Here is a 24530-nt window from a genome sequence, read left to right on the forward strand (position 1 = left end):
TCACTCTGGGGGGGGTGGGGGGTCAGTGGGTTTAATTTGTGTTCTCTCTGGGGGTCAGTGGGTTTAATTTGTGTTCTCTCTGGGGGACCAGTGGTTTTAATTTGTGTTCTCTCTGGGGGGTCAATGGGTTTAATTTGTGTTCTCTGGGGGGGGGGGGGGGGTCAGTGGGTTTAATTTGTGTTCCCTCTGGGGGGTCAGTGGTTTTAATTTGTGTTCCCTCTGGGGGGTCAGTGGTTTTAATTTGTGTTCTCTCTGGGGGTCAGTGGGTTTAATTTGTGTTCTCTCTGGGGGTCAGTGGGTTTAATTTGTGTTCTCGGGGGGGGGGGGGGGTCAGTGGGTTTAATTTGTGTTCTCTCTGGGGGTCAGTGGGTTTAATTTGTGTTCTCTCTGGGGGACCAGTGGTTTTAATTTGTGTTCTCTGGGGGGTCAGTGGGTTTAATTTGTGTTCTCTGGGGGGGTCAGTGGGTTTAATTTGTGTTCTCTCTGAGTGGTCAGTGGTTTTAATTTGTGTTCTCTCTCTGAGTGGTCAGTGGGTTTAATTTGTGTTCTCTCTCTGAGTGGTCAGTGGGTTTAATTTGTGTTCTCGGGGGGGGGGGGGGGTCAGTGGGTTTAATTTGTGTTCTCTGGGGGGTCAGTGGGTTTAATTTGTGTTCTTTCTGCGGGGTCACTGTGTTTAATTTGTGTTCTCTGGGTAGTCAGTGGGTTTAATTTGTGTTCTCTCTCTGAGAGGTCAGTGGGTTTAATTTGAGTTCTCTGGGGGTCACTGTGCTTAATTTGTGTTCTCTGGGTAGTCAGTGGGTTCAATTTGTGTTCTTTCTGGGGGGTCAGTGGGATTAATTTGTGTTCTCTCTGGGGGGGTCAGTGGGTTTAATTTGTGTTCTTTCTGGGGGGTCAGTGGGTTTAATTTGTGTTCTCTCTGGGGGGTCACTGTGTTTAATTTGTGTTCTTTATGGGGGGGTCAGTGGGTTTAATTTGTGTTCTCTCTGGGGGTCACTGTGTTTAATTTGTGTTCTCTGGGGGGGTCACTGTGTTTAATTTGTGTTCTTTCTGGGGGGTCAGTGGGTTTAATTTGTGTTCTTTCTGGGGGGTCAGTGGGTTTAATTTGTGTTCTTTCTGGGGGGGGGTCAGTGGGTTTAATTTGTGTTCTTTCTGGGGGGGTCAGTGGGTTTAATTTGTGTTCTCTCTGGATGTTCAGTAGATTTTGAGTTCTGGGGGGGGGGGGGGGGGGTGGTAGTGGCAGTTCCTCCGGCTGCAGTTCCCGGTGTGGGCGGTGGGGGCGCCACGGGGATAACTTTGCGGAAGGGAGGAAAAGGAGAGAGAGAAAGAGACAGCGGAGAAGCCCGGAGTCCGTGAGAGAGAGAGAGATCCGGAGCCACAGCCCAGACCCTCAGCCCCGCTCCCGGACTCCGTGAGAGAGAGACCCGCCCGGAGCCCGTCAGACAGCAGCGACCCACCGCCTGGACCTCCAGCCCCGCCCGGACTCGGACCCCCAGCCCCGCCCGGACTCGGACCCCCAGCCCCGCCCGGACTCGGACTCGGACCCCCAGCCCCGCCCGGACTCGGACCCCCAGCCCCGCCCGGACTCGGACCCCCAGCCCCGCCCGGACTCGGACCCCCAGCCCCGCCCGGACTCGGACCCCCAGACCCCGGCCCGGATCCCCAGACCCCCGCTCCCGGCTCCGATGTCGGTCGCCGCCAATCTGAGCGCCTCCAGGAAGATAGTGCAGCAACTGCGCTGTGAGCTGGACATCAAGAGGCTGAAGGTGAGTGAGGGGGTGGGGGACGACACACACAAGGGTGGGCTGGGGTGGGTTGGGGGTAGAGAGAGAGGGTGGGGTGGGGGTAGAGAGAGAGGGTGGGGTGGGGGTAGAGAGAGAGGGTGGGGTGGGGGTAGAGAGAGAGGGTGGGGTGGGGGTAGAGAGAGAGGGTGGGGGTAGAGAGAGAGGGTGGGGGTAGAGAGAGAGGGTGGGGGTAGAGAGAGAGGGTGGGGGTAGAGAGAGATTGGGGTGGGGGTAGAGAGAGATTGGGGTGGGGGTAGAGAGAGACGGGTGGGGTGGGGGTAGAGAGAGACTGGGGTGGGGTGGGGGTAGAGAGACTGGGGTGGGGTGGGGGTAGAGAGAGACTGGGGTGGGGTGGGGGTAGAGAGAGACTGGGGTGGGGTGGGGGTAGAGAGAGACTGGGGTGGGGGTAGAGAGACTGGGGTGGGGTGGGGGTAGAGAGAGACGGGTGGGGTGGGGGTAGAGAGAGACTGGGGTGGGGTGGGGGTAGAGAGAGACTGGGGTGGGGTGGGGGTAGAGAGAGGGTGGGGTGGGGTGGGGGTAGAGAGAGGGTGGGGTGGGGTGGGGTGGGGGTAGAGAGAGGGTGGGGTGGGGTGGGGGTAGAGAGAGGGTGGGGTGGGGTGGGGGTAGAGAGAGACTGGGGTGGGGGTAGAGAGAGACTGGGGTGGGGGTAGAGAGAGACTGGGGTGGGGGTAGAGAGAGACTGGGGTGGGGGTAGAGAGAGACTGGGGTGGGGGTAGAGAGAGGCTGGGGTGGGGTGGGAGTAGAGAGACACTTGGGTGGGGTGGGGATAGAGAGAGACTGGGGTGGGTGGGGGTAGAGAGAGAGACTGGGGTGGGTGAGGGTAGACAGAGGCACAGAGCAGGGGAGGGGGTAGACAGAGACACAGAGCTGGGTGAGTGTAGACAGAGACACAGAGCTGGGGTTGGGGTAGACAGAGAGACAGAGACACAGAGCAGGGTGAGGGTAGACAGAGGCACAGAGCAGGGGTGGGGGTAGACAGAGACACAGAGCAGGGGTGGGGGTAGACAGAGACACAGAGCAGGGTGAGGGTAGACAGAGACACAGAGCAGGGGTTGGGGTAGACAGAGAGACAGAGACACAGAGCAGGGTGGTGGTAGACAGAGGCACAGAGCAGGGGTGGGGGTAGACAGAGGCACAGAGCAGGGGTGGGGGTAGACAGAGACACAGAGCAGGGTGAGGGTATACAGAGGCACAGAGCTGGAGTTGGGGTAGACAGAGGCACAGAGCTGGGGTGGGGGTAGACAGAGGCACAGAGCAGGGTGAGGGTAGACAGGCACAGAGCAGGGTGAGGGTAGACAGAGGCACAGAGCAGGGTGAGGGTAGACAGAGACACCGAACAGGAGGTGGGGTAGACAGAGAGACAGAGACACAGAGCAGGGTGAGGGTAGACAGAGACACAGGGTTGGGGTAGACAGAGGCACAGAGCAGGGTTGGGGTAGACAGAGGCACAGAGCAGGGTGAGGGTAGACAGAGACACAGGGTTGGGGTAGACAGAGGCACAGAGCAGGGTACGGGTAGACAGAGACACAGAGCAGGGTGAGGGTAGACAGAGGCACAGAGCAGGAGGTGGGGTAGACAGAGGCACAGAGCTGGATTTGGGGTAGACAGAGAAACCGAGCTGGGGTTGGGGTAGACAGAGACACAGAGCAGCAGCTGGGGCTAGAGAGAGACACACAGGGCTGGGCTCCAGACTCTCTCCTAACGCCATCCCTGCAACACTCAGACAGCAGTAACTGAGCCTGGGAATTACCCACCTCCCCAAGTACAGCAGGAGGCCACCCGGCCCATCATGTCTCTCCTGCCTCTTTCAAACTAGCCCCACTTTGCCTCCCTCTTTATAGCAACCCCCCTAAGCAATTACACAATTCCCTTTAATCTATCTTCAATTTCCGACCTTTCCAAAAGTTTACACGCGAACTTTAATTTCCAGTCAAACCCCCAGGTAGTTAGCTCTCCTCTGGAGCTGTCTAACCCTTCACCCCACCCTTGCTTAAAAGAAAACAATCCTCTCCTTTTTAATAAGCTTCATCAAGTACAATTGTCCTCCTAAAATCCACACACCGTGGGTCTGAATCTTCTGTTTAAAATGACCTGTCTTCATTTGTTGGATCAGAGTTTAAAATGACTCATATACACGTCTGTGTGTGTTTGAATGAGTTTCTGAGATGTCTCCTGCCCTATATCACGGCTCACCTTCCACCATCCCCAATGTCAACAGCCCTGCCATTTTATTATTTAAGCTAGCAGCATATTTGAAAGGGCTTTTGGGTCGTTCCGAGTTTAAAAATGACTCAATAGGACCTCTCGAGAGTGCGTTTTTCCTCCCAGTTTTGTACCAATTTACAAGTGAAATGTTCAAGAAGACCAGTGAGAAAACCGATTTCCCCCTCTCGCTCTCTTTCCAGCCCCCCCCCCCCCTCCCTTTCTCTGAAGAAAGATAAGAGGCTATTTATAAAATAAAAAAACACTTCCTTGAACTGAGCGAATGCCCAAGGCTTTGTAAGCTTCCGTGTCATTGTTATGAGGAAGCAGGGTTCAAGCTTTCCGAGTGATTAACAGGGTGGCACTTTAACCTGTAGATCCAATATCGAATTAAACTTCATCACAAGGAGTGGGCATTTAGCGGAAGGGCTAAGGGAACTGGATTAATTGTTCTGGGGTCCCTGACAGATTCAGCAGGATTTTTATTTGTTGTTTAGTTCGGTCTTTCACTTTCTGTAGATGACACATTCTGTCTTTTAGGCCAAGGCAAGAATATTGCCTCATATTCAGTGAACATGCCAGGAAGCTGAGGTCTGTAGGAGTCTTCCTGACTGTTGAATTGTATAAAACATGTAAAACATAAAACACGTACTTGTGGAATGAGTATATCCGATGTTGGTTTCCTCACTTGTGAACGTCTATGTCATTCTAACTTCTGTTAATAATTCCCATTTTAGCTGGAGTTTAAACATTAAAGTCGCCGTGTGGTGCCAGGTGACCATAGGCTGGTCTCCCCCACCAAAGCTGGTGGTGGTTTAATCCGAGGACCACCACGCCTCAAAGAACAAAGAAAAGTACAACACAGGAACAGGCCCTTCGGCCCTCCAAGCCCGTGCCGACCCTGCTGCCCGTCTAAACTAAAATCTTCTACACTTCTGGGGTCCGTATCCCTCTATTCCCATCCTATTCGTGTATTTGTCAAGATGCCCCTTAAATGTCACTATCGTCCCTGCTTCCACCACCTCCTCCGGCAGCGAGTTCCAGGCACCCACTACCCTCTGTGTAAAAAAAAACTGGCCTCGTACATCGACCCTAAAACCTTGCCCCTCGCACTTTAAACCTGTGCCCCCTAGTAACTGACCCCTCTACCCTGGGAAAAAGCCTCTGACGATCCACTCTGTCTATGCCCCTCATAATTTTGCAGACCTCTATCAGGTCGCCCCTCAACCTCCTGCGTTCCAGGGAGAACAAACCGAGTTTATTCAACCTCCCCTCATAGCTAATGCCCTCCATACCAGGCAATATCCTGGGCGAAGGATGGGCCTTCGTGAATCACCTCAAGCCGTTGGGGGGATTGAACCCGCGCTGCTGGCCTCGCTCCGCAACATGAACCAGCTGCACAACCAACTGGGCTTAAACCGGTTAAACAGTACAATGTGGTGATCTTTGCACGTCACAACAGGCAGTCGGGACAAGATATCATAAAATTGTGACACACACCCATACAAAGTTGTAAATTTCACGGGTTTGGGGGGGGGAGGAAACTGAAATTTGCTGTGGATGGAGTCTCGGGTGCAACATTTATTCTGCAAGTACAGTGTGGGCTGTTTTGGTATCACAGCTTGCTTTCGGAGTCCTTTCGATTCTCCGAACCATCAGTGTGAATCTTGTGACACCTTGCTCCGATAAGTGTTTCTTTTTAATTTGGAATGCAAGTCTAATTTGTAATTTGATGTGTTTTTAAAAAAAAAAATCCTTTTGGTTACATTAGCAGTGCTTATTCTCTCCGAGCTCACTTCTATTTTGAAACTTGCTGCTTCTGATCGTTACTTGTGGTGATGGACAAAAAAGTTGTGAAGATGGGGATAGGATTTTGCACAGGCTATTTGAGAGCGAGGAAACGAGAGCTTTGATGTGGAAAATGCTTTTGGAGGGGTTGTGGAAAATGTTAGGATAAGATTACAAGCTGTGGTTCTAATTACTGGGCGGTGGGTTTTAAGAAGATATTTAAAGATGGAGGAGGAACGGTTCAGGGAAAGAACTCGAGAGAGTAAAGGCCAAGGAATTCTGCCAACAATTATTGGTTTAAAAGGAGATGGGAATACATAGAAGCCGGAGTACATTGGGATGTAAGACAGGAGGGGGAAGGAATAGACAAACCTGGGGAGGGGGGGGGGGGGGGGGGGTGGAATTCATTAAAGGGGTTATTTAACAAACAATTGTCTGATGTAATGAGGGTACAATTCATTCGAAATAGCTTGGTGGAATGCCTTTCCTCATTTGTATTTTGTGTTGTTTCCTGACTGCTAAATGTACCAAACATTTACAAGCTCGTCCTCTATTTTGGTCATTCACCTGATTGAGCCACTTGTTAAGTATTAGTCCTCTCACTTGCGAGTGACAGTTTCTATCCAGGGGGGCACGTTGGCACAGTGGTTAGCACTGCTGCCTCACAGCAGCAGGGACCCCTGTTCCGTTCCAGCCTTGGGTGACTGTGCGGGGTCTGCACGCTCTCCCCGTGTCTGCGTGGGTTTCCTCTGGGTACTCCGGTTTCCTCCCTCAGTCCAAAGATGTGCAGGTTAGGTGGATTGGCCACGCTAAATTGTCCCTTAATGTCCAAAACGTTAGGTGGGGTTACGGGGATAGGGTGGGGATGTGAGCCTAGTTGGGTGCTCCTTCAGATGGCCGACTCAGTGGGCCGATAAGGCCTCTTTCTGCACTGTAGGGATTCTACGAACTGAAATCTCGTATAACAGCTTTAATTCATATTGTACTTATAACAAAATAAGAAAGTCCCAGGTGCTTCATAGAAGCACTATCAAACATAATGTTTAGCGCCAATGTAAATACTAAGAAACAGTACAGCACAGGGACAGGCCATTCGGCCCTCCAGACCTGCACCAATCGTGTGATGCCTGCCTAAACTAAAATCTTCTGAACTTCCGGGGTCTGTATCCCTCTATTCCCATCCTATTCATGTATTTGTCAAGATGCCTCTGTAACGTCGCTTTCACCTCTGCTTCCACCACCTTCCCCGACAGTGCATTCCAGGCACTCGCCACCTTCTGTGTCAAAAAACAAACAAACATACCTCTCATAGAATTTACAGTGCAGAAGGAGGCCATTTGGCCCATCGAGTCTGCACCGGCTCTTGGAAAGAGCACCCTACCCAAGGTCAACACCTCCACCCTATCGCCATAACCCCACCCAGCACTAAGGGCAATTTTGGACACTAAGGGCAATTTAGCATGGCCAATCCACCTAACCTGCACATCTTTGGACTGTGGGAGGAAACCGGAGCACCCGGAGGAAACCCACGCACACACAGGGAGGATGTGCAGACTCCGCACAGACAGTGACCCAAGCTGGAATTGAACCTGGGACCCTGGAGCTGTGAAGCAATTGCGCTAAACACAATGCTACCGTGCTACCTGCCTCGCACATCTCTGCCAAACTTTCCCCCTCGCATCTTAAACCTATGTCCCCTAGAAAATTACTTTTTCACCCTGGGAAGAAGCTTCTGGTAGCCACTTTGTCCATGCCACTCATAATTTTGTAAACCTCTATCAGGTCACCCCTCAACCTCCGTCGTTCCAGTAAAAACAATCCAAGTTTATCCAACCTCACCTCATAGTAATACCCTCCAAATGGTGCAACATCCTGATAAACCTCTTCTGCACCCTCTCCAAAGCATCCACATCTTTCCAGTCGTGTAGCAACCAGAATTGTGCGCAATATTCCAAGTGTGGCCTAGCTAAGGTTCTGTACAGCTGCAAAATGACTTGTCAATTTTTATACTCAATGCCCGACTGATGAAGGCCAGCAAGTTGTATGTCGTCTTGCTTACCTTATCCAAATGCGTTGCCACTTTCATAGATTTCATAGAATTTACAGTGCAGAAGGAGGCCATTCGGCCCATCGAGTCTGCACTGGCTCTTGGAAAGAGCACCCTACCAAAGCCCACACCCCCACCCAACACTAAGGACAAATTTGGACACTAAGGGCAATTTAGCATGGCCAATCCACATGACCTGAACATTGTTGGACTGTTGGAGGAAACCGGAGCACCCGGAGGAAACCCACGCGGACATGGGGAGAATGTGTAGACTCCGCACAAACAGTGCCCCAAGCCAGGAATCTAACCTGGGACCCTGGAGCTGTGAAGCAATTGTGCTAACCACTATGCTACCGTGCTGCTTTCAGTGATCTGTTTACCTGTACACCCAGATATCTCTGTCTGTCAATACTCCTAAGGGTTATGCCATTTACTGTATACTTCCCACCTGTATTAAAACTTCCAAAATGTCCGTATTAAACTCCATCTGCCATCTCTCCGCATAAGTCGGCAATCTATCTACATCCTGTTGTATCCTCTGACTATCAGCAACTCCAACTTTGTGTCGTCTGCAAATTTACTAATCAGACCAGCTATATTTTCCTCCAAATCATTTATTTGATTTGAACGATAAAGGCCCAGCACCAACCCCTTGGGAATGCCACTTGTCACAGCCCTCCATTCTGAAAAGCAGCCTTCCACTGTTACCCTCTGTCTTCTATGACTGAGCCAGATCTGTATCCATCTTGCCGGCTCACTTCTGATCCCGTGTGACTTCACCTTCTGTACCAGTCTACCATTTAAAAAAAAAACATTTAGATTACCCAATTATTTTTTCCAATTAAGGGGCAATTTAGCGTGGCCAATCCACCTACTCTGCACATTTTTGGGTTGTGGGGGCGAAACCCACGCAGACACGGGGCGAATGTGCAAACTCCACACGGACAGTGACCCAGAGCCGGGATCGAACCTGGGACCTCAGCGCCGTGAGGCGGTTGTGCTAACCACTAGGCCACCATGCTGCCCTCGTACCAGTCTACCATGAGGGACCTTGTCAAAGGCCTTACTGAAGTCCATGTAGACAACATCCACCGCTCTCCCCTCATCAATCATCTTCGTCACTTCCTCAAAAAACTTGATCAAGTTAGTGAGATACGACCTCCCCTTCACAAAACTGTGCTACCTATCGTCAATAAGTTCATTTGTTTCCAAATGTGAACTAAAGCAAGATCAAAGAGGCAAGTTTAAAGGAGTGTCTTAAGAAGTAAAATGGGGAGGTTTAAGGAGCTTGGTGCCTTTGCAGCTGAAGACATAGCCGCCAGTTGTGGAGCAATCAGGGATGCCTAAGGTCAGAATTGGAGGAGCTAAGATACCCTAAAGGCTTGTGAGATGGAGGAAATTGCAGAAAGAGGCAAAGGTGAGAATTTTAGAAGTAAGTTTGCTTAACTGGGGAGTCAATATCGGTCCGTGAACACGGGTGATGGAGGTGCAGGAGTCAAGACACAGGCAGCAGAGTTTTGGAGGACGGTGGGAAGAATATGGGAGACCAACCAGAAGTACGTTGGAATTGTCGAATCTCGAGGCAGCAGATGGGCTGTGCGAGGGACAGAGTCGGAAATGTTGTGGAGGTGGAAGGAAGCAGCCTCTGTGTTGGTGAGGATTGGACATTAAGTCTGCTTTAGCCTCGGCCAGTTCCAAGAGAGAGAGAAATGCAATTGCTGGCTAGAGGAGAGTGTCTGGCGCCCACTTGAGGGCGAGGGCTTCACTCTTCCTTCTCATCGAATGCTGAATGGCTGCATAAGCAGTCTGCTAATTAACAGCAGAGATAGGGTAGGTTGTCAGCAGTGTACACGTGAAAATTGATGTGGTTTTGGATGATGCTGCTGAGGGACAGGATGAGTAATAGGAAGGGGCCAAGGATAGATTGGGGGCAGACCAGAGGTTAGAGGAAGAGAAGCCAGTGGAGGTGGATGCGAATTGCCACCCTGTTGTGGGAATGCAGAGTAAACTTGGCAACATGAGCTAACTATAATAGGGGCAGTTTGAAAAATTGTTTGATAATATTATAATGGTATAAACATGACCATTGATTAAGGTGGCCAGAATTAGAAAGGCGCTACTACAGAGAGGGAGGCAGGCAGGAGGTTTGGGTCTTCCGAACCTGGTGTATTATTACTGGACGGCGAACGTGGAGAAGGTGCGAAGCTGGGTCAGAGGGGTTGATTCCCAATGGGTCAGAATGGAGGAGAATTTGTGCAGGGGGTCGAGATTGAAAGCACTAGCAACAACTCCGCTCCCGATGGCCCCAGGGAAATATTCGGGGAGTCCGGTAGTGATAGCTTTGTTGACAATGTGGAGGCAGTCTCCCCAGCACTTTGGGTTGGGGGCAGGGTCGAGGGGAATGCCGATTCGGGGGAATCACAGATTAGAACCAGGGAAGTGGGATGGACAATTTTGGAGATGAGAGAAAGGAATTGGGTCACTAAAGGATTTGTTTCTTGGGGGTTTGTTTGCAGGATTAAAGGGGCTGGGAGCGAAGTATGGGCTGGAACAGGGGAAATGTTTTGATACATACAAGTTCGAGACTTTACTAGGAAATAGATACAGAGCTTCCCGGTGGCGCTGGCCTCCACATTGCTGGAGGAGGTGCTGACGACAGGGGGACTGGAGAAGGGGGTAGTGTTAGCGGTTTACGGAGATATTTTGGGAGAGGAGAAGGAACCACTGGAAGGGATCAAAGCAAAGTGGGAGGAAGAGTTGGGAGAGGATACGGAGGAGGGGTTCTGGTGTGAGGTGCTCCGGAGAGTGAATGCCTCCACCCCATGTGCGAGGTTGGGTACAGCTGAAGGTGTTATCGAGAGCACACCTCACGAGGGCGAGGATGAGCCGATTCTTTGAGGGAGTAGAAGATGTGTGTGAACGGGGGGGGGGGGGGGGGGGGGGATGGATGCTAATCACATTCATATGTTTTGGTCCTGTCCAAAGCTGGAGGATTACTGGAAGGAGGTTTTTAGGGTAATCTCTAAAGTGGTGCACGTGAAACTGGACCCGGGCCCCCGGGAGGCCATATTTGGGGTGCCGGACCAGCCAGGGTTGGAAACGGGTGCGGAGGCAGATGTTAGAGCCTTCGCCTCGTTGATCGCCTGAAGGCGGATCCTGTTGGGATGGAGAGCAGCCTCTCAACCCTGTGCCCTGGTGTGGGACCTGCTCCAACTCTTAACTCTTGCGAAGGTCAAATTTGAACTGAGGGGAAGGATGGAGGGGGTCTACAATAATGGGCGTCATTCATTATGCACTTTTGAGAATTAGATTACATCGAACATTAGGGGCAGGGCTGGGGCGAGGGGGAGGGCTGGGTCGAGGGGCTGCGGGACTACGTGTTTTAATGGTGGCTATGGGTGTTTCCTGATTCCTCTTTGTTATTTGTTTATGTTAACATGTGGGCTGCTGTTTGGGGGTTTGGTGGGAGGATGGGATCGTTGTTGTTGATAAGGGGATTGACATTGCTGATTATTGTTCGTGGGTGAGTTTAAATTTGGAAGAAAACGTGAAAAAGGAGAATAAAAATATTTTTAAAAAAACATAACCCTTGATTGATCATATGCAGCCTGCGTTGCACAAAATGAAAATAGCTTGTCACAAGTAGGCTTGAACGAAGTTACTGTGAAAAGCCCCTAGTTGCCACATTCCGGCGCCTGTTCGGGGAGACTGGTGCGGGAATTGAACCGTGCTGCTGGCCTGCTTTAAAAGCCAGCGATTTAGCCCAGTGTGCTAAGCCAGCCCCTGCAGTTTAGCACACTGGCTAAATGAGGCAGTAATGCAGCCTTGAGCTCGCTGGACAATGTTGCTTCCTGCCAGCTGCCATTGGAAACCACATCGGTAGCAGCATTTTAGGATTTTTATCAATTGCACCTGGTTCGAATGCAAATGCTTTTATCGCGTGCAGATTAATAACCTGTGGAGCAACAGTAAAAACTCTTAACTTTGTTCAATATTTTGGTGGTTGTTTTAATGTTCAAGAAGGCAACCCAGGCCATATTGGGAACAATGTGGTGCCTTCTGCTCCATCCTCCCCTCAAACGATAGGAGTTTCTTGTTTCCTGTGAAGTCTCATTTTAAGAGGGTTTAAATGATATTAAACTTGCTCCAGTTGTTTGGCCGGCTCCAGATGTCCCCTCCACATTCTTATTTCCCTCCCGACATCTTCATGTTTTGATGTAGAACATGTCAAATAGTTTCTTACTTCGTGGCTCTTTAATTTATTCTTTCACGGTGATGTGGGCGTCGCTGGCTGGGGCAGCATTTGTTGTCCATCGCTAATTGCCCTTTGAAATGAGTGGCTGGCTCGGCCATTTCAGAGGGGCGCAGTGAAGAGTCAACCACATCACGGTGGGTCTGGAGTCACATGTAGGCCAGACCGGGTAAGGACGGCAGATTTCCTTCCCTGATGGGTGATAATAAACCAATTGTGTTTTTTTGACAATCCGTGATGGTTCGTTGTCATGGCCGCCATGACCGAGACTCCCTTTTTTAATTCCAGGTTTTATTAATTAAATTTAAATTTGATCAGCTGCTGTGGTGGGATTTGAACCCTCGTCACCAGAGCATTAGCCACCATCTGGCCTCGGGAGTTCCTCCTGTCCGCCCTTTTCCTTCCTCAACTGATCTTCATGCTTTTAATTCCTAATCCGACTTGCATTCTTTTCCTGGGAATGTTTTTTGGGCCTGGCTATTTACCTTTTAGTCTCTCGGAATTAAGTAACCTGCATGTTGGGTGGATTGGCCACTCTTTTTCGTGGTCCACCAACAAAACAGAAGGAAAACAAACTTCGGGACAGAGCAAAAAAGGGCCGCTCCTGTTAGGGGCACTGCCCAAACATAATAAAGGTTCACGGAAGCTTAGAAAACATCAAAGAAGAGTGCAGTTAAAGGGGTCAATAAAGCACCCCAACCCCCGCGGTGCCCACCGAGTACGGAAGGCCTCGATGGTGCCTGTGGACACCGCATGCTCCCTTTCCAGGGACACCCGGCCACGAATGTAGCCGCGGAAGAGGGGCAGACAGTCTGGCTGGACCACCCCCTCGGTTGCCCGCTGTCTGGACCTATAAATGCCGCGTTTCGCCAGGCCCAGGAGCAGGTTCACAAGGAGGTCCTCCGCCTTCCCTGCCCCTCTTCGCACCGGGTGCCCGTGGATCAGGAGCGTGGGGCTGAAGTGCAAACAAAACTCCAGCAAAAGATTGGTTAGAAAACTAAAAAGGGAGCGCAGCCTAAAACATGCAACATAGACATGGTCCACAGACACCACAAGGCCGCAGATATGGCAGGCTTCTTGGGAGTCCGTGAACCGGTGCAATCGGCCATTGTACGGCACTGCTGCATGCAACACCCTCCACCCCAGGTCCCCAAGATTGAGGGGGAGGACTCCCCCCGCGCACCCCATAGAGGGACCTCCAGTGGGGACCTCCGCGGCCGAACGACAACAAGGCATCGTTGAATTAGCCATGCTAAATTTCCACTTAGTTGTTCAAAGATGTTGGGATACGGGGATAGGGTAGGGGAGTGGGCCTAGGTAGAGTGCTCTTTCAGGGGGGGTCAGTATTAGTAGATGGGTGGAATGGCCTCCTTCTGCACCGTGGAGATTCTATGGAAACACCACTGGCTGTTGATTTGGAGACCGGTTTATCAGTACTTTTACTATTCTATTTTTTTTATCTGCAGTTTACGCCAGGCAATGAGAGCATTTTTACTGTAAACCAATAGCTGATTCAGTACAGCTACGCAAGATCAGGATTATCGTCAGCAAAGCTCTATTGTTCACTACTTGTCTGCTTTGGTCCTGTCGCTAGGTATAATACTTCACTGTAATTAACGTCCTTGACACAAAACACTTAGCTGCAAAGTGGATTTAAAATATCTGCCACATTTCTGAATGCAAAGTTGTCCCACGCCAGAGGCTTGAGCTCATCATCTGTGCAATACCTAGGGAGTGCCGCACTGTTGGTGGCGACGCCCTTTCGATGAGATGTTAAACCGAGGGCCCGTCTGTTCTCTGGAATGAACGTAAAAGACCTCGGGGCACTCTCTGGGAGAAATTGAGGAATGTTCTCCCCTGTGAGTTATCCCTCTACTAACACTCCAAACAGTGGCTGTGGCCATTTAGGTCATTGCTGTTAAGGGCTCTTGCTTTGCACAAATTGGCTATCACACTTTCCTGCCCTCTTCAAAAAGTACTTGATTGGCTGTGGGGTGTTCTGAGGTGGTGAAAGGTGTTTTAAGTTGTCCTGTGTTGTAGCTTCTCCAGGTTGACACCTCATTTTTAGTTCTGCCTGGTGCTGCTCCCTGCATGCCCTCCTGCAATCTTCATTGAACCAGGATTGATCCGCTGGCTTGGTGGGAATGGTAGAGTGGGGGATATGCCGGGCCATGAGGTTACAGATTGTGGTTGAGTGTAATTCTGATGCTGTTGATGGCCCACAGCGCCTCATGGATGTCCAGTCTTAAGTTGCTAAATCTGTTCTAAATCTATCCTATTTAGCACGGTGGTCGTGCCACACAACACGATGGAGGGAATCCTCAATGTGAAGACGGGACTTTGTCTCCACTGTGCGGTGGCCACTCCCACCGATACTGTCGTGGACAGATGCATCTGCAGCAGGCAGATTAGTGATGATGAGGACAATCTTTCCCTCTCATTGGTTCCCTCACCAGCTGCCGCAGACCCAGTCTGGCAGCTTTGTCCTTCAGGACCTGGCCATCTCGGTCACTGGTGGCATTACTGAGTCTTGATGAACATTGAAGTCCCCCACCTCGGATACATTTTATACCCTTGCCACCCTCGGTGCTTCCTCCGCGTTGTCTTCAACATGGAGGCACACTGATTTAGATGCTGAGGGGACATGGTAGCTGGTAATCAGCTAGAGGTTTCCTTGCCCATGTTTGGCCTGATGCCTTCAGACTTCATGCGGTGGAGTCAATGTTAAGATTCACTGGACTACTCCCTCCTGACCAGGACTACTCCCTCCTGACCAGGACTACTCCCTCCTGACTGTATACCACTGTGCCACCAACTCTGCTGGGTTTTTCCTTCTAATGGGATGAAGCATCCTCCGGGTTGTTACGGGTGGTGTCTGGGACATTGCCAGTAAGGTATGCTTCCATGAGTATAACTCTTGTCAGGCTGTTGCTTGCCTGTGAGACAGCTCTCTCAATTTTGCCTCCCCCAGACTTCTTCAGGCAACGCATTCCAGACTTGAACCACTCGCTTGTGTGTAAAGGTTCTTTCTCACATCACGTTTGCTTTTTTTTTTTACAAATCACTTTTTAAATCTGTGAACTTTTGTTATTGATCCTTCAGCAAACGGTAACAGCTTTTCCCTATCTGCTCTGTCCAGCCCCTTTGAACACCTAGCAAATCTTCTCTCAGCCTTCTCCTCTCTCAGGAGAACAGTCCCAACCTCTCCAATCTACCCTCCTAACCAAAGTTTCTCGTCCCTGGACCCATTCTTGTAAACCTCTTCTGCACTCTCTCCAAAGTGTTCACATCCTTCCCAAGTGTGGCGCCCAGAACTGCACACAATATTCCAGCTGAGGTGTAACTAGTGTCTTGTGTCAGTTCAGCATAACTCCTTGCTCTTGTGCTCTGTGTCCCTATTAATAAAGCTCAGGATTCTATATACTGCTTTAACTGTTCTCCCCATCTGTCCTGCCACCTTAAGAACATAGAACAGTACAGCACAGAACAGGTCCTTCAGCCCTCGATGTTGTGCCGAGCAATGATCACCCTACTCAAACCCACGTATCCACCCTAACACGTAACCCAACAACCCCCCCCTTACTTTTTAGGACGCTACGGGCAATTTAGCATGGCCAATCCACCTAACCCGCACATCTTTGGACTGTGGGAGGAAAACCGGAGGAAACCCACGCACACACGGGGAGGACGTGCAGACTCCGTACAGACAGTGACCCAGCCGGGAACCGAACCTGGGACCCTGGAGCTGTGAAGCATTTATGCTAACCACCATGCTACCGTGCTGCCCCAACCTTCAATGATGTACATACACCCAGGTCCCTCTGCTCTGGAACCCCTATTGTTTCTCTATTGTCTCCCATGTTCTTCCTACCAAAATGCGTCCCCTCGCACTTCTCCGCATTGAACTTCATCTGCCATCTATCGGCCCACTCCACCAATGTGTCCAAGTTCTACACTGTCCTCTTGACAGTTTACAATACCTCCAAGTTTTGTGTCATCCTCAAACTTTGAAATTGTCCCCATGCACACCAAGGTCTAGATCATTCATACATATCAGGAAAAACAAGGGTCCCAATACAGACCGCTGGGGAATGCCACTACACACCTCCCTCAAGCCCCAAAAATATCCATTTATTTACTCCTCTGCTTCCTGTTATTCGGCCAAGTTTGTATCTAAGTGGCTTCTGCCCTTTTTATTCCACGGGACTCGATTTATCACTAATCCATTCAAATCTTTCCTCACACTCCTGCCTTGTCACCCCTCATCAAAAATAACCAAAATCTCTGGTCTAAATTGGGTTGCCGGCTGCTCCTAACATCTCTGTTTGCAGACATGAAATGATCCAGTTAATCTCGTGCTGAATCGCAATTAATAATTTCTACAAATCAGTAGCTGACTTCCTGGATGTTAACCCAGATTACTTTGGGCAAATGTCAAACGGTGAACTGGTATTTCCACATTCTTTCAACGTACAATGCCGTGTTGTCAGAAACAAACGTAGAAACGTAGACTTCCTACAGAGCAGAAGGAGGCCATTCGGCCCATTTGCACTATTGATTATTATTCTATCAATTTTGTTGTTGTTGCATGTGTAGTAATCATCAAGACAGGCAATAGCTTCCGCAGTGGCTAAATGCAGCTCTCTGAATCCTCCACTTAATTTTGTCGGTGGGGGGGTGGGGGAGAGAGAGATTTCAATGATGCGAGTCATTATTTTGGGGGGGGGGGGGGGGGGAAGGGGGGTACAATTTTTTCCTTTTAAAAAAACAGGGTGGGTATAGAGGGATATGGGTCAAATGCGGGCAAGTGGGACTAGCTTAGTGACAGAAACTGGGCGGCATGGACAAGCTGGGCTGAAGGGCCTGTTTCCATGTTGTAAACATCTATGACAACATAGAACAGTGCAGCACAGTACAGATCCTTCAGCCCACGATGTTGTGCCGAACATTTATCTTAATCTAAGATCAACCAAACCAACACCCCTTCAATTTACTGCTGTCCACGTGCCTGTCCAAGAGTCGCTTAAATGTCCCCAATGGCTCTGACTCCACCACCTCTGCTGGAAGTGCATTCCACACCACCCACCACTCTCTGTGTAAAGAACCGACCTCCTACATCTCCCCTATACCTTCGTCAGTCACCTTAAAATTATGTCCCCTCGTGACAGCCATTTCCGCCTTGGGGAAAAGTCTCTGGCTATCCACTCTATCCATGCCTCTCATCATCTTGTACACCTCTATCAAGTCATCTCTCTTCTTCCTTCGCTCCAGTGAGAAAAGCCCTAGCTCCCTCAACCTTTCTTCATAAGACATGCCCTCCAGTCCAAGCAGCATCCTGGTAAATCTCCTCTGTACCCTCTCCAAAGCTTCCACATCCTTTCTATAATGAGGCGACCAGAACTGAACACAATATTCCAAGTGTGGTCTAACTAGGGCTTTATAAAGCTGCAGCAAAACCTCACGGCTCTTAAATTCAATCCCCCTGTTAATGAAAGCCAACAGACCATAAGCCTTAACAACCCTATCAACCTGGGTGGCAGCTTTGAGGGATCTATGTACGTGGACCCCAAGATCCCTCTGTTCCTCCACACTTCCAAGAATCCTGCCTTTAACCCTGTATTCAGCATGCAAATTCGACCTTCCAAATGAATCACTTCACATTTATCTAGGTTGAACCCCATCTGCCACTTCTCAGCCCAGCTCTGCATTCCGTCAGTGCAGAGCTGGACATCTAGAAGACTGGCGTGGAATGAATTATGCCACTCTGGTGCACAGTATTCTGCAGTTGAGTAGACGTTGGCAAGAGCTGAGGTCTTTTTGCGATATTCTATCTAGAGAATTCGTTAACCCACTGGAGCCTTTGACTGACCTTGCAAAATGATTATGAGCTCTATTTTTGTTCATCATGATCCAAATAGAATCAGGGGCGCTCTTTTAACTCGGGAACCTAATAGAGGAAAAGAGTATGAAAGCTGGGCAAGTACTCACTATTTCCAGGCCTGCGTCTCGTGGTGAGATTGGGTTGGAGGGAGAGAGGTGAGACGAGGCCCATGTGGAGCATTGACGCTGGCGTGGAACAGTTGAGCTGAATGGCCTGTCTTTAGTTGCTTGTAACAAGTATCTCAGTAAACCAGTGAACCTTTCATGCATAACAGTTAGAGGGGAGGCAGTGTAGTGGTGGTATTGCCATCGGACTCTTAGTAATAATTTCTTATTATCACAAGTAGGCTTCAATGAAGTTACTGTGAAAAAGCCCCTAGTCACCATAATCTGGCGCCTGTTCGGGGAGGCTGGTACGGGAATTGAACCCGCGCTGCTGGCCTTGTTCGCATCACAAGTCACCTGTTAGCCCACTGTACTAAACCAGCTCCAGAGACCCAGCGTTGGGAGCAGCGTTTGAGCCCGGGTTTTGACAAGGAAAACACATTTATTAAACATGAAAAATTGGATTATGATACAATACTCCCTTAATTCCCCCACCCCTGCCTTTAGCATACCAAATACACACGAGATTAACACATTTGAAGCTACAACTGTCATTCATAGAATTTAGAGTGCAGAAGGAGGCCATTCGGCCCATCAAGGTCCGCACCGGCATGGAAAGAGCACCCACCCAAGCCCACATCTCCACCCTATCCCCCGTGACCCCACCTAACCTTTTTGGACCCAAAGGGCAATTTACCACAATCAATCCACCTAACCTGCACTCTTTGGACTGTGGGAGGAAACCGGAGCACCCGGAGGAAACCCATGCAGACAGGGGGAGAAAATGCAAACTCACACACACACTGACCCAAGCCGGGAATCAAACCTGGGGACCCTGGAGCTCTGAAGCAACTGTGCTACCACTGTGCTACTGTGCCTCATTAACACAAACAGTCCCTTTTAAGCACACCAGATGCCGGTGGTAAGACACACACTCTGCTCTGCATCCAAGTAAATGTCTGTAGATTTCCCTTCTCAAAATCACCCCAGATGATTCTTATACCGTGAGCACCATTGTCTCACTGGACTCCGGCTTTCACACGATTGATTTCAAATTCTGCTTTCAAAAGTCTCACTTTCAAATCTTTTAAATTCTACTTTCCCTCCACTGCTTTCATCAAGATTTCTCTCTTTTACACCTCTCTCTTCAGGTTTTGTTGTCTTAAAGTCTTTTACACAATACTCCGAGGCCCCAGTCACCGATTTCCACAATTATTTAAATAATGACTCCAACCCTGTAGTCATTTCTCATAAATCTTAGCACTACCGCAGATATCTTTCGGCTCTCTCACGATCCAATGCCTTTTCAACTCTGTGACTTTACTGAACTGTTCTGGTTCCCCGTTTCCTCTGTTCCGTTAACTCCAGACTTCTTAGAAACTTCTCTTTATTTCTCCATTTTCCTTAACTAGCTGGACTTGCCATTACTCCATAGTATGGCTTTTCTGCTAGCAAAGCTGAGAGAGATGTTCCCTCTTTAGCCTTCTAAAGTCAACTGCTTCTAGTAGAGCTGCCTTCTCTACCTCCAATTACAATCCAATTAGCTCAATTAAAATGTAAAAGCTTCCCTGCCTTAAAGGTCCCAGTTGCTAAGCAACCACTGCTGGTTTATTTACTCTTCATGCCATCGCCCCCTCTAAGCACAGTAGAATTTGCAGTTGGAATTTAAACAAACCCCCATACATACAAATACCTTTGTCCAGCATGAATCAATAGGTTTTAACCTACCAGGCACAGAAACTTACATATACATTACATTATAATGTTTACCAGAACAAATATAAATCCCTTAAAACTACCTTTATTTTTCCAACACCCTGTCAATCTTTTTGCAATTATCAGCCTGACATGTTCAGAGATGATTACGGTTAAATATTTTTGTCCCTAACTTTCCACCTTTTGAGTTATTTTAGACAGATTGTGAGCACATTTCCTGTTGCTATGATCAGTTCTTTAATGCGGCAAAGAAAATTATATTACAGTTCACAAGACTCGATGTCATGTCTGACCAGCAAATTAGTCAAATGATTGCATAAAGCCAGCACAATTGAGTACATTGTGAAAAGTCATAACATTAACTATAAATTAATTTTTTGTCTCTTTCCTTTGCCCCCACCCCCATTAAGGTGTCTCAAACTGCAACAGATTTGAAGCAGTTTTGCCTGCAGAACGCTCAACATGATCCTTTGCTGATGGGAATACATCCGAATACTAACCCTTTCAGGCCAGCGAAACCCTGTTTGCTATTGTAGCTGAAACGAGATTCTGTTTTCTTTTGGTAAGTAGATGTGTGGTTTTCGAGTGGTGACGGTGTTTCAAATAATGCTGGTGAAAAGCTCCTGGATTTGTTACTGTAGGACCTGAAGACGCTAGAGAGGGACATCCTTAATTAGACTTGTTCACGCACTTTTAGCATTCAAAAACGGTTTGACCGCAAGGTTGCTACACGTGTGAGCTAGTAATGGGGCAGGGAGGACAGCAGAGCAGCTGGGATTGGTGAACAGGGCAATCGATAAGAATAAAGGATTGGAAGAGAATTGGCTGATAGTTTCTGGAGGAAGGACGGTGCTGAGAACATAGGAGAACTCTCTGTTCTTTTTTTGACTTTAGTGACATGGGAACTCTGTGCCCACCCAAGAAGCAAGCTGGGTCTTTTTTTAAAATCATTCACAAGATTTGGGCATCGCTGACGAGGCCAGCATTTATTGCCCATCCTTAATTTCCCTTGAGCAGGTGGTGTGGTGATGAGCAATCTCCTTGAATCCAACCAAGTGGCTCGTAGACCAATTTAGGAGACATGTTTCTAGTCAACCCCGTTGCTGTGTGGAGTCCAGGATATAGAATCGAACGCGGTGAGGATGACAGATTTCCGTCTCGAGTAGGACATTAGTAACGAGGCAGTTCCGACAAACCAGGGATTCAGCTACTAGCCTTTCTTTCCGAGTTAGTTAATTTTCTGTGTTTCAATCCCCCAGTAGTATGGTGGGATTTCAACTCCTGACTGGAATCATGAGTCCAGGATGAACTCTTGCAACATCCCAACAAGAGTCTTCAGGATGTCAAAAAACTCCCTCAGCACCGTACTGAGTGCTCCTATTGGTCCACAGCTCGGTTTGGTGGGCCAGTAGTGTGATCACTGATCAAATAAGTCCAAAGGTGTGCAGGTTAGATGGATTAGCCATGCTAAATTGCCCCTTAGTGTCCAGATTAGGTGGCGTGATGGGGGATAGCATTCAGGTGTGGCCTTCAGTAGGGTGCTCTTTCCAAGGCCAGTGCAGACTCGATGGGCCGAATGGCTTCCTTCTGCTCTGTAAATTCTATGAAATGAGTCCTTACCTTTACACCAGCGGTGGCAAACTGCACCGGAGGGCCACTTGCAGTCATTCTGGGTTCTGAGTGTGGCCCACGAGACTTTTTGTTATCTGTTGCCCACATGTAGAGTTGCTACATTCGCTGGTTTCCATCCACTTAGTTTTTTTCCCCCACCGGTTTGCCTGAAGTAATAGGCATGTAAAGCAAGTGTGAGTGAGGTGCGCGCTGATTGCTCACAATGCTGATTGAGAGCGCCGTGCACCTCCCTCTGTGTGTCTGAAGGATAAATACTTATTTTGTCTTACTCTTTCAAGTTGATAGTTCTAATAATATATAAATGATTAAGCATTTTCCATAACTTGTTATGAAATATTCTGTGTGTTGAATGTGTTTAATCTTATTCATGGTTAGTGAACAAGCCCCATTTCTATCTTACGGCCCACTGAGATGGATGTCCATCACTGCTTACACAGTACTCCTGATTGATTGGGTAATGGGGTATAGTGTCTTCCTGGCCAAAGGGACTATCGTTAGAGAACACTTGGAATAGCGAGGAGGGCAGGGTTTCAATTGGGAATGAGTAAAAACTCTTGGGTTAGGTGGGGTAGGGGCAGCACGTGGTGCAGTGGTTAGCACTGCTGCCTCACGGTGTCGAGGACCAGGGTTCAATCCAGGTCACTGTCCGAATGGAGTTTTGCACGTTCTCCCGTGTCTGTGTGTGGTCTCGCCCCCACAACCCAGAAAGATGTGCAGGTTAGGTGACCACGCTAATATTGCCCCTTAATTGCGAAAAAGAATGAGTACTCTAAATTTATATTTTTAAAAATGTTGGGTGGATGGAGATGACAGTGGGATTATGGGCCAAATACGTGTCACCATTAACAGTACGAAGAGGTGGGGGGGGGGGGGGGGGGGGGGGGTGGCACGGGCCTGGGAGTTTTGTTCTGCAGTCCGACTTCAATATAATTTGTGTACTCTCCACAATAAAATAAGAATTTTCAGGCATTGTCTACTCTTAGAATATGGGGGGAGAGACACAAGGAGAATTGCCATTCAGCCCATCGAGCTGCACCAGCCCTTGGAACGGGCTCCCCTCGTAAGGCCACCCATCCACCCTAGCCCTATAACCCACCCAACCGTTTTGGACACTAATGCAATTGATTCATGGCCAATCCACCTAACCTGCACATCTTTGGACTGTGGGCTGGAAACCGGAGCACACGGAGGAAACCCACGCAGACACGGGGAGAACGTGCAGACTCCGCACAGGCAGTGACCAAGCCGGAATCGAACCTGGAGCTGTGAAGCAACTGTGCTACCACTGTGCTACCGTGCTGCCCTAGGAGTAAAATGTACACCTTGGGTGAGCTGACAATTAATCACTGAGCATCCCACCACGCCGTTTCTTTCATTCCATTGGTTGCATTTTATCCCTCCTGTACTTGGGCAGTTAGATTGCCCAGTGTTTGGGCAATGTTGTGGCTACTACTCTAGTGCAAAGTCATCTTTGTTCCTTGAACTTGTTTGTTCTCCTCGCAGGTTCTGGGTCTTAAGTGGGGAATTCACCCCTGGTACATGTTCTGAAAACAATGAGATGTTTACACTAATCCTGATTCTCGATGACCTTCAGACCAATGGACAAGCCATGTTGGATCTGTTTTTAAAATCTGTGCCAACTTTCCTTACTCTCACTTTGTAAATTGTCTGTTCTTTGATACTGATGTACACCTACCCATTGAAGCAATGAGGTGCTGTATGTACAATTTTAGTTGCAGCTTGTGCACAACCCTGTTTCTAAAAAGATTTGTACACTGGTAGAGAAAATTTTCAATAAAGATCTGAAGTCATTTATGTATTTTATATTGTTAAATGCATCATGAAAGTATACTGTAAATATTAATGTAAAAAGGGTTGAACACATTGTGTACCACAAGTCCCTCACTCCCAAAATATGATGGTTTATAACATGTGCCTCAGTAGTTCAATGCTTCTTGGTATCTTTTGCTTTGACCTTTTCTGGTCAGCCAGTTGACTGGTAGGGGTGGCTGGGGAGGTGGTCAAGGTAAACAGTCCAGCGCAGTACTAAAGGAGTGCTGCACTGTTGGAGGTTCCGTTTTTGTGTGTCATTAAAACCCAGGCTCTCTGCCTTCCCGCCGAGGTGGACGTGAAAGATCCCACGGCCCTATCTCTTAAGAAGAGTAGGGGATTATCCCACCCCTCGCGGTCAGTATTTAGCCATCACAAAACAGATTATCTGGTCGTTATCACATTGCTGTCTGTGGAGCCTACTGTGTGCAAGGTTGCCGCATCGCAACAGTGACCACACTTTGAAAGTATTTCTTGGCTGTGATGCTGGAGTCATCTGCTGGTTGTGAATAGATCGATACAACAGTCTTTCTGGGATGTCATGTCAGATGTTGATGAATATTTTTTTGCTGTGATCTAGGAATGGGGCTGGTTTAGCACACTGGGCTAAATCGCTAGCTTTGAAAGCAGACCAAGGCAGGCCAGCAGCACGGTTCAATTCCCGTACCAGCCCTCCCCGAAACAGGTGCTGGAATGTGGCGACTCGGGGCTTTTCACAGTAACTTCTTTGAAGCCTACTCGTGACAATAAGCGATTTTCATTTCCTGGTTAAGGAGGGTAGCTTATACAGTCCTGTCTGAGATACTTTGGCTATTGCAATTATAGAGGTAGGTGTCCATGACCTCACAAAAGGCGAGAAAGGCTGCTGCTACTCTATATTGTCAGTAGAAGGTTTTGAGATTTTGCAACGGTCCACCAGATAGCTAATAAATAAAATGTTACTATTATTGGGAGGAATAGCAAGCTGATTGGATTGATGTAGGAAGAGGGACAATTAATTATGGGAGCAGTTTAAAGTAGGGCTTGGTAAACATGTCGAGTTTCTAGGGTTCTGGCCTTGGTCCTCTATTGTTCTCAAAGCTGATAAATAGCATTAATTAGCACAAGTGGAAGAATGTAGGTTGTAAGCTGCTAATAAACGGTGCTGTGAATCAGCATGGAAAAGTTGTGTACAAGGTTATCCAAATATATATTTCACCCCATTTTTATTTCTATCAATTAGTTTCATTTGTCCCTTTTTCCCTCACCATTGCGCACCCACCACACCCCACTTGGG

At 48.7% G+C, this 24530-nt stretch overlaps 2 protein-coding genes across 2 annotated transcripts in view; one reads left to right on the top strand and one right to left on the bottom strand.

Annotated features, from left to right (window-relative positions):
- spata1 (spermatogenesis associated 1) overlaps nucleotides 1-22054 on the bottom strand; it is a 130803-nt gene extending 108749 nt beyond the window's left edge. The window contains exon 1 of the mRNA XM_038793658.1: nucleotides 21413-22054. Within this exon, the coding sequence (XP_038649586.1) occupies nucleotides 21413-21511 (99 nt within the window). The 5' untranslated portion in view covers nucleotides 21512-22054. The remainder of the gene's footprint in view (nucleotides 1-21412) is intronic.
- On the top strand, nucleotides 1590-23239 carry LOC119964338 (guanine nucleotide-binding protein G(I)/G(S)/G(O) subunit gamma-5-like). Its single transcript, XM_038793661.1, has 3 exons — nucleotides 1590-1763; nucleotides 20203-20356; nucleotides 22929-23239. The coding sequence occupies exons 1-2, from the start codon at nucleotides 1683-1685 to the stop codon at nucleotides 20326-20328; spliced, it is 207 nt and encodes a 68-aa protein (XP_038649589.1). The 5' UTR covers nucleotides 1590-1682; the 3' UTR covers nucleotides 20329-20356; nucleotides 22929-23239.
- Nucleotides 23240-24530: the final 1291 nt, after the last annotated feature.

Source organism: Scyliorhinus canicula, chromosome 4, assembly GCF_902713615.1.
Source record: "Scyliorhinus canicula chromosome 4, sScyCan1.1, whole genome shotgun sequence".
Lineage (NCBI taxonomy): Eukaryota > Metazoa > Chordata > Chondrichthyes > Carcharhiniformes > Scyliorhinidae > Scyliorhinus > Scyliorhinus canicula.

Excerpts from the sequence above, each read along its gene's own strand:
- LOC119964338 (XM_038793661.1), top strand. The coding sequence starts at position 1,683 with ATGTCGGTCGCCGCCAATCTGAGCGCCTCCAGGAAGATAGTGCAGCAA. Across the intron at positions 1,764-20,202 it reads TGGACATCAAGAGGCTGAAG|GTGTCTCAAACTGCAACAGA; the intron begins GTGAGTGAGGGG and ends ACCCCCATTAAG.